This window comes from Prenolepis imparis, unplaced genomic scaffold (assembly GCF_030444845.1).
Source record: "Prenolepis imparis isolate NDT839.2.m4 unplaced genomic scaffold, iyPreImpa1.0 SCAF_14, whole genome shotgun sequence".
In the NCBI taxonomy this organism is placed as follows: Eukaryota; Metazoa; Arthropoda; class Insecta; order Hymenoptera; family Formicidae; genus Prenolepis; species Prenolepis imparis.
The window spans coordinates 10,571,139-10,581,796 of NW_028141172.1; the positions used below are offsets into that span (position 1 = coordinate 10,571,139).

At 31.8% G+C, this 10,658-nt stretch overlaps 1 protein-coding gene and 1 pseudogene across 2 annotated transcripts; one reads left to right on the forward strand and one right to left on the reverse strand.

Moving 5' to 3' along the window:
* Positions 1-1,112: 1,112 nt before the first annotated feature.
* LOC145945350 (deubiquitinase OTUD6B-like) lies at positions 1,113-2,128 on the reverse strand (annotated as a pseudogene). Its single transcript, XR_014426837.1, has 3 exons — positions 2,059-2,128; positions 1,460-1,871; positions 1,113-1,287 (listed from the first exon to the last, which is right to left on the reverse strand). The product of XR_014426837.1 is annotated as a deubiquitinase OTUD6B-like (transcript).
* A 2,129-nt stretch (positions 2,129-4,257) lies between these two features.
* On the forward strand, positions 4,258-5,145 carry LOC145945141 (uncharacterized). Its single transcript, XM_083053967.1, has one exon. The coding sequence runs from the start codon at positions 4,258-4,260 to the stop codon at positions 5,143-5,145; it is 888 nt and encodes a 295-aa protein (XP_082910093.1).
* Positions 5,146-10,658: the final 5,513 nt, after the last annotated feature.

Below are 10,658 nucleotides of genomic sequence, written 5' to 3' on the forward strand. Positions count from 1 at the left end.
ACTCTTGTTTTTTCTACGTAACCATGTCATCACAGCTTCAATCATCCCCTCATCATCTTCCCAATCTTGTTTCGCAGAGATCTTTAAATTATATGTTTAACACAGTTTAGCGATAGCTTCCAATATTTAACTTTTTGAACCACTTAATTAAATGCACTTCGCGAAATACGGTTTGGAAGATGAAGAGGGCGTGATTCAAATGTGAAAACATGGTTACGTGGAAAGGACAAAAGTTGGTACAGTAAAGGCAAGTAAATACATATAATGTATCGTACTGGCATAAAGAAATAGAAGTTGATTGAGATTACCATGTATATTGTGTATAAATTGTTGAATAAATATCTCTGAAAAAATAATGTAGGGCATTACTTTTTGAGCAACTCTAGTATACAATGTCCTCATTCTGTACCTGTAATGTAAAACATATTTAAATCATTAGAGTACGTACATATATACAAAATATACTGTTTCTTTATTTTATATTAACAATTATATACTTATGAAAGAAATAGTAGGATGGCAGCGTAACAAGAAAGTAATTATTATGAAAGAAATATAGTACATCTCACATATAAGTAGTATTTTGCATATCACATGTATGTAGTATATTGCATATCACATGTATCGTTACCATTTTACTATTTCTTTCATAATAATAACTACTTTCATGCTACGCTATCATCTTATTATTTCTTTCATAAGTATATAATTATTGATGTAAAATAAGGAAGCAAATAAAAGCTAATAATAATAAATAATGTAAAGATAATAATGTTATGAATGCTATGTGCTATAAAAATGTATATAAATTCTTTATTATAGCTCATATCATTTATAGCACTATTATCTTTACATTATTTATTATTATTAGCTTTTATTCGCTTCCTTATTTTACATCAATAATTATGTACTTATAAAAGAAATAGTAGGATGGTAGCGTAGCATGAAAGTAGTTATTATTATGAAAGAAATAGTAAAATAAAATGGTAACGATACATGTGATATGCAATATACTACATACATGTAATATGCAATACTACTTATATGTGATATACTATATTTTTTTCATAATAATATAATAATAACTATTTTCTTGTTACGTAACCATCCTATTATTTTTCCTACTCCTCGGGCGTCAATAGATCCTCAGAATCTGAGTTAGAAAGAAATGGTAGAAAATCGTTCATGTTTTCTCTCATATAATCAGCAGTCTTTGTTCTAAGGTCATCTAAACTTAGAGGTGTTTCTCCATTTATTTTGAGTTGATGCGCCACTGCATTATATAAACTACAAACAAAAATTCAGGTTTTTATGTGTTTTAATGAATGAACAAATCTCAAATGATACATTTAAATTATTGTACAGTATTGTCAGTGTTTATTTTTGCCTTTCTCAGCAAAATAGACAAAACTATTTAAGACTATACATACTTAAGAAGAAATAATGTGAGATATTTTACCAGTGGCCATCGCTAGGGATTTCATAGATCATCAAGTCTCGCTTAGAAAGAATTTCCTTTATGGCTTCCATTTCGACATTCCTCTTGCCAAAGATGTTAAGCGCCTCCTGTTCGATGATTCTCTGCTTGCATTCCTTCTCCGCAATTGCCTTTTTTTCTCTTCTTTTCTGTGCCTTGGAAAGTCTGTGTGTCGACTGTTCCAAGCAACTATTGTCCTTATCAACTTCTTCGCTCACTTGTGTAGGCTCTGTCTGCTCATCGTTCAGGGTGACATGTGCCAATCTCCATGCATTCAATTCTTCCGCTTGCCGTTTTTCTAAGCTTTCCTTTAAGCGACTTATCTCTTCCGCGACCTCTTTTTTCTTCTTCTTGTCACCTTTGCAAATGGACTTTTTCAAAGTTTGTATCTGCGCTACAATCAAAAAGAAAATGTCAAATCATCTGATCTGATTTGATATTATATAAAAAAACATTTTAATCTCTTAGTTAAATTGGAACTAAAATTTGTTATTAAAATCACACAAATTTGCTGGAAAAAGGATAAAAAATTGGACCGAAGGTGATCCATTGATAAGAAATTTGATCTTTGACTCGGATACCTTGCAACTCCTTTCGTTCCTTCTTGTATTTTTGCGTTAATTCCTCCTCCGTTAATGTTGGCTCTGTCATTTTTTTACATCGGTTTTTCAAATATAACCTGTACAATCAATTGTGTGACGCATATATAGAGCATGTTTCAAATTGTTTTAAATTTAAATGAAAATATCACATTATTTATTATCTATACATTATTTATCATTATTAGCTTTTATTCGCTTCTTAATTTAACATCAATAATTATGTACTTATAAAAGAAATAGTAGGATGGTAGCGTAGCGTGAAAGTAGTTATTATTATGAAAGAAATAGTAAAATAAAATGGTAACGATACATGTGATATGCAATATACTACATACATGTGATATGCAATACTACTTATATGTGATATACTATATTTTTTTCATAATAATATAATAATAACTATTTTCTTGTTACGTAACCATCCTATTATTTTTTCATAAGAATATAATTGTTAATATTGTTATAAGAAATATAAAATAAAATAATTACTTGATTCTTATAAATCTCATCTTCTTCTTCTATCGATTATGACCCTCTGGCTGGACTTCTCTTATAATAAATAAAAACGAGCTAACCGCACATTTAACCTATGACACATGTCACATATCACATACACGTTATATATATATCCCGGACCATTTAACCTATAAGCACACATCTGTCCGTGGTAAACATTACGAAGCACTAGCGCTCTTGTACCAAAAGCTGGAACTGTACAAGAATCGCGCATGCGCACATTGGGGACTTGCGAACGATGACGACGTGGACGTTTCTTACAAGAAATTTTTCATATTGAAACTTTGCATCGTGATATCTTCGTTTATAATGAACGTAGAGCAAAAATAAAGACACTTTCCTTATTTAATTCGACCTCAATCTTTCGATTAAGACTAGTAAAAACTCGATCGCTTCAGCCGTTATTGAGCATCCGAAATCTATGATTACCTCAACTGTCCGATTCGCGTAAAGATACACGGTGCCTCGCTTCTAAGGGGTCGGCTTCGCCCAAACTAGGCGCGAGATACTACCGTGTCTCTTGATATGACTTTATATATGATAAGAGGTAGACCAAGAGACAAATAAACATTTGAGAGTCATTTTTTTAAATTATCGAACAACGGAAAATACGAATCGTCTAAGATGTCCATGTCTTCCATTATATTGAGTCCATTTTCTTGTTTTTTTATGTGTATAGATTCCGAAATTAATCTTTTATAATAGTTGGTTTCATGATCTAATATTTTAATATTATCCCAATCTATGGTGTGTTTTTGATCTATTATATGCTGAGAGATTACGGATTGTTTGGAAGCGTGATGTTTTATGTTGGACCTATGTTCGTTTATTCTTGTTTTTATCTGTCTCTTCGTCTGTCCCACATATGATGCATCACATTCTTGGCAATTTATTTTATAAACGACATTATTGTTATTTGATGGCGGTGTAGAGTCTTTATGTACCTTAATGAATCTATTGAGTCTGTTAAAGCATCTATAACCCATAGTCAATTCGGAGCCTCTAAATGAGGTGCATACTTGTTCGGATAATTGTTTTATATATGGTATTACAATGAATTTTTTATTCTTCCTTTCGTCTGTTTCGTTGTTCGTGTTCTCTGTTTGTGGATTTAGTTTAGTCGCGATTAATTTCTAAAATATATAGATAAAAAAAATAGAGACAGAATTAAATAAAATACTGAAACAATTTCTTACGAACGAATACATCGATTCCAAACAATATCATCATCTAAGATCGAGTGACAGATTACTTCCGAAAGCTTACGGGGTTCCTAAAATCCACAAAGAGGGCAATCCTTTACGTATTATTATATCTTCGCTAAACAGCCCCTTATACTCCATAGCACACTTCATTTAAAACATCCTTATTACGAGCCTACCCCCAGCACGAAGCAACATTCAAAACAGCTATGAACTTTACGATATTCTCTCAAAATTAAAATTAGAAGAACAGATAATTTTAGTATCACTTGATGTAGTTTCGTTGTTCACAAATGTTCCGGTAGATTTGGCACTCCAAGGTATCTCCAATAGATGGTCGTATATAAAAGAAAAAACAAAAATACCAAAAAATGAATTTATAAATTTAATACAATTTATTCTGACTTCCACGTACTTCAGTTTTGACAACGTCATATATAAACAAACATTCGGCACCCCCATGGGATCACCCCTATCCCCCATAATAGCGGACATTGTCCTACAGGACATTGAAAATAAAGCCCTATATAAGATAGACAAGACGCTTCCACTATTCCGTCGATACGTGGATGACATTATATTGGCAGCGCCCAATCATTTGATCCAGCAAATAATTGATATTTTCAATTCTTTCCACAAACGAATACAATTCACCTGTGAGTGGGAAAAAGACCGGAGCCTAAGTTTCTTAGACTTAAAAATCATAGTCGAAAAGAATGAACTAACCATTGACTGGTTTCAAAAAAAGACACATTCGGGCAGATATTTGTTGTTCCTCTCCAACTATCCGACTTGTCACAAAATAGGCACGATTTACAACCTGATCGACAGAGCTCTTCTACTTTCACAACCGCAGTTTCACGAAAAGAACATAAAATTAGTTATCAATACGTTGTTGAACAACAGCTACCCCTTAGATTTTATTTACAAGTACGTGCAATTAAGAATAAAGAAATTAATCGCGACTAAACTAAATCCACAAACAGAGAACACGAACAACGAAACAGACGAAAGGAAGAATAAAAAATTCATTGTAATACCATATATAAAACAATTATCCGAACAAGTATGCACCTCATTTAGAGGCTCCGAATTGACTATGGGTTATAGATGCTTTAACAGACTCAATAGATTCATTAAGGTACATAAAGACTCTACACCGCCATCAAATAACAATAATGTCGTTTATAAAATAAATTGCCAAGAATGTGATGCATCATATGTGGGACAGACGAAGAGACAGATAAAAACAAGAATAAACGAACATAGGTCCAACATAAAACATCACGCTTCCAAACAATCCGTAATCTCTCAGCATATAATAGATCAAAAACACACCATAGATTGAGATAATATTAAAATATTAGATCATGAAACCAACTATTATAAAAGATTAATTTCGGAATCTATACACATAAAAAAACAAGAAAATGGACTCAATATAATGGAAGACATGGACATCTTAGACGATTCGTATTTTCCGTTGTTCGATAATTTAAAAAAATGACTCCCAAATGTTTATTTGTCTCTTGGTCTACCTCTTATCATATATAAAGTCATATACTTGTACACAACAATCATATTGTCTACGACCGTTCGACTGTAATAACACTTGCTCATACAAAATAACGGATACAAAAAATAATCGATAAAATTCTTATTAATGTGACATACAATTTTAAGTTTGACTATCATGAAGTTCGACTTGACATATGGTCATTACACTATTATAACAAAGATGCCACACAACCGGTGAGTTACAAGAAGAAAAGAAAAAAATTATTTCCAACAAACTCAAAAAACTAATCACACTGTAAAATTATATTTAAAGGACTTTCCGAACATGACAACGGTCCTCATTAAATCAATGCGTTAACACCAGCGTTCTTACTGCTAAGTAATGATTTCCGTATGAAACACACACGCGTCATATATATTAAATTCAATGTTTGCGGCTGAAGAGACGCAAGTAAGCGTCGAAACGTTCCCTGTAAAATAATTGTTAATCTCACATCAATAAAATTAAAACTTTGTCTTATGTTATTCGCTCGTTAAAGGCCTTCAATCCAATCATGTTTTATATTTCGAGCTAAACCTTTCATAATTTTTTATTGTATATTCTATTTCATTATATATAAATAACAAAAAGTATTAAATAATTATTTAAATTTCACATTGCCATCATAATTTCTTATCCTAAGAATAATATTTAAAGTATAAGAACAATTAATCTTTTTTAGGAAAATAACAAACTTATTCTACAAAAAATGAATTATTGCATACTATAATATATTATATATACGAAAATAAAATAATATTAATTCTAAATTATAATTTCTAATAAAATAATACTAATTCTAAATTAATTCTAAATTGACAATAATCTCACTTGAAAGTATAAAGTATCGTGATAAAAACCAAATATTCAAAGGTATTCTATAAAAGATAGTTTCACATATAAAGATATGTCATTTTTTGTTAATACTTGATAGTTTACAATAAAATACATGCTTACCATAGACATATACGATAGATCATCCAGTATACCATATATTTCCTTATTAAGATACAAGTTGGGTTTGGCAGAACAAAGAGAAATAAAACATCGGTGACTCTGTGAATCGATAAATCCTTTTCTGACACATATGACAGCAATGGCCAGCAATTGACAATAATCTCACCTGAAAGTATAAAGTATCGTGATGAAAAGAGAAAATTTTATGTTTTGCTACTTTGTTTATTTTTCCAAGTACATGCATGCTGGATCTATTTGATATGTCTATGGTTATTACTACATTTTAACCTTAAAATCGCATATTTTTGAAACTTGTCTATATTTTATCGTGAATTTATAAGATCAAAATATTGTAGTATTGTCACAAAAAAAAGCATACGCATGCAGATTTTTATCTGCAAAAAGCGTAGATATTTCAACTTGCACTTCTCTGTGACAATGCCGCAATATTACAAAAGTTTTAGAATAAGTATTTAAAAATATATTTTTTATTTGATCTTATAAATAATATAAATTTATGATAAAATATAGACAAGTTTAAAAAATATGCGATTTTAAGGTTAATTGCAATAACGTTTTTTATCATAAACTATCGCAAGTACTAACAAAAAATATGACCAATATATCTTTATATAATGTGAAAATATCTTTTATAGAATTTGAATATTTGATGCTTTTTAAAATAAATAAAAAGAATTACCTGCGATTAATTAGGATTAGACGAAGAATCACGTCGTCGCGTTGCACACTCGTCACGAGCACAAAGGAAAAAAAGAGACCGGCGCCGGACGCCGACAATACCAGAAATTTGTATCAAAATGATGGCGTTGCTGTACATATACATATCCGCCAATAAATAAATTCGCGTAATTCTAAAGTATATTCTGAGAATATACATAAAAGTATATTCTGAGAATATATGAAAAAGTATATTTTGAGAATATACGAGAAATAATATACTACAAGAGATATTCTGATAATATTCTGAAAATATACGAAAAATGATATACTACAAGAGATATTATAGAGATGTTCTCAGTATATTACATACAGTACGTACATTCGCAGTATGAATGTAGAATATTCATATATCATGTGCTGTTAGGGATATAATTAAATAGAAATATTTTGAAAAAAATTCTTTGATGAAAGTATTTGAAAGAAGTTACAGAAAAATGTGAAATTACTATTCAATATTGGAGAATCATAATTTCTTTGATTATTGCAAATTTTGTTTTTAATATTTTGACAAATAGAAGATACTCGGATATATTTTTTAGTATTTTTTATAGTCATATATTTTTTTTAAATAAAAAGAAATGCAAATGTAATTTACGCATGCGTGCGCGCATGCACACACACACACACACACACACACACATTATAAACATAAAATTGACTAGAAAAATTGATATACAATTTATTATTTTTCTGATAATTTTTACATACTGTTGCGAATTAAAAGGAACGCTGTGTGTGTATGTATATATGAGTGTGTGTGCGCGCTTACAGGTGTGCCGAGATTATATTATAATGTATCGCGTTTAAATAGAGCGCGCGAGAGCCGCGCTGCTCTGACCGCGCGCCAATCGCGATCATCCACGCTCTCTCGATCGCGCGCTTTGGCGAGAGGCGCGCTCGAGTCAATAGACTCGAACGGTCGCAGCCGTTCGAACGCTCGCGCACAAAACAATCACGACAACAATGTTGCCCTCCAATCGTTCCAAAATTGTCACCGCCTTTGTCTTGAGGCTAACATCGTCTTGTTTTTCTCTCGCCGAATCTTCGAGAAGGTCTGCGAGATAAAGCCGCGTGTCCGGGGCTCCTGCACTCACTATCGTTTCTGCCCTCGTAAGCGTTCGATCAGTAATCTCGTTGCACACGCACAGAATTCTTGTCTCGTACTTCCTTCGAGTCATTTAAAATTATTGTAAAGCCGCTTCTGACAGAACGTCGCCAAAAATAAAGGTGTTAATTTTCTCCAAAGAATAAGAAAAGGTCAAACCGATTTTCTTGTCACTTCCACACTCCACTAACGCGCACTAGACCGCGAACGCGATCCCGTGATTGCACACATACCATCAATGTTAGTAGTTAATTCTTTAGTAGTACTTTGCACATCAGTGCTACAATTTTTATAAATTTCATTTTCTATGCCCATCACTTTGTTCACATCTAGAAACAAAATAGAACCAGATACCATTTAATTTCAATTATAAAAACGTACTTATACAAAAATAAGAGTAAAAATTTATAACAAAAAATATATTATTCTCACCATGAGATATTGAAATATCAGTGTTTTTCTGATTGCTGTGGTCTTCATTCGTGTTATCGCAAGTAATAGCTGAGTGTATTGCTTCGACTTCTGTCAATAGTGTTTCTAAATTCAACAATTTAATTTATACAATTTAAATATGTACCATAATGTAAAATATATAAATATTTAATTTGGAAAAATAATGTAAAATTATCCAAACAAATTAACGATACATTTCATTATTTTTTTATTTTACATACCAGAAATGTTAGACGACAATTCTTTGACGTAGTTTTGTGTGTCAGTCATTCTATTCTCGTTTTCTATATACATAATTTCACTAACATCTAAGAACGAAGATTAAGCCATATTACATATTAACTTCAATTATATAAACTTATTTGTAAGAAAAATTATATAGCAAATATGTTTTTTATTTTTTATATATCGCTAGTAAATTAATCAACAGGGTAGTTAAATTAATCGACCACACTAGCCAATGAATTTGTCTAAGTTATGACTTTATCGACCATATGGTTGTGGTCTTTATAAAGTATAACTTGAAATTATTAATTACAAATTTTTTCTTAAGTGAGAAAAATATTGGTCCGAAAGTCGCTGAATCGGGAATCGAACCCGAGTCTTTCGCTTTCCGGGCGACTACTCTTACCTCTAAGCTATTCAGACCCTTCGAAACAATACTTCTCTCTTTTTGCTTTTATATAGTTATTTGTAAATAACGCCTTGTATATCCGCCGGCGTATACTAAACAGTTGGAAAATCATCTATACGGGTAGGCTCCATGATTAGGTCCAGGAGCAAATTTAAATATGTTTTTTATTCTTTATATATCGCTAGTAAATTAATCAACAGGGTAGTTAAATTAATCGACCACACTAGCCAATGAATTTGTCTAAGTTATGACTTTATCGACCATATGGTTGTGGTCTTTATAAAGTATAACTTGAAATGAAAGCAAAAAAGAGAGAAGTATTGTTTCGAAGGGTCTGAATAGCTTAGAGGTAAGAGCAGTCGCCCGGAAAGCGAAAGACTCGGGTTCGATTCCCGATTCAGCGACTTTCGGACCAATATTTTTCTCACTTAAGAAAAAATTTGTAATTAATAATTTCAAGTTATACTTTATAAAGACCACAACCATATGGTCGATAAAGTCATAACTTAGACAAATTCATTGGCTAGTGTGGTCGATTAATTTAACTACCCTGTTTATATAGCAAACTTATTTATAGGAAAAATAAGTGAAATTAAAAATATATTCTCACCAAGAGGCATTGAAACATCAGTGTTCCTTTGAACGTTATGATCTTTGTTCATATTATGACAAGTAGTTGAGTGCATTTCTTCGGTTTGCATCAATAATGTTTCTAAAAAATAACAATTTAATTTATATAATTTAAATGTGTACAATAATGTGACATTCATAAATATTTCATTTGCTGCAGTAATGTAAGTTATTCAGATAAATTATGGATACATATAATTACTTTTTGATTTTACATACCAGAAATGTTAGACGACAATTCTTTGACATAGTTCTGCGTGTCAGTCTTACTATTCTCGTTCTCTACATACATTTTATTAACATCTAAGAACAAAGATTAAGCCATATTACATCTTAACTTCAATTATATAAACTTATTTGTAAGAAGAGTTAATATATAGCAAATGTTCGGAATCTTACACGCGTCGGCAACGGTAACACGCGAACTCGTGGTACCGGTGAAAACACAGAAAAGTGCAACGACACAAAAGAATGAATACTGTTTAACACGGACAATGACACTATATTTACAAGAAATAAACCAAAGAATAATGTACAAGAGTTGCGCGGCGAACTCGGGCCGCGACGACGCAAAAACACGGTAAGAAGTGCAACGCGAGACCAGGAAAGTCCGAGAACAAAGAGCGGAACGAATCAGTTTGAGGAGCGAAACTCTCAATCTTCTGCGCGAAGTGCTTCCAGATGAGTGCTGGATTTTGGCGCCGCGCAAACGGCTTTATCCCGCCGTTATAATAAACGGCTTTATTCTCGCTTCGGAACCTTCGAGAAGGTTCCGAAGCAAGA

Excerpts from the sequence above, each read along its gene's own strand:
- LOC145945141 (XM_083053967.1), top strand. The coding sequence starts at position 4,258 with ATGGGATCACCCCTATCCCCCATAATAGCGGACATTGTCCTACAGGAC.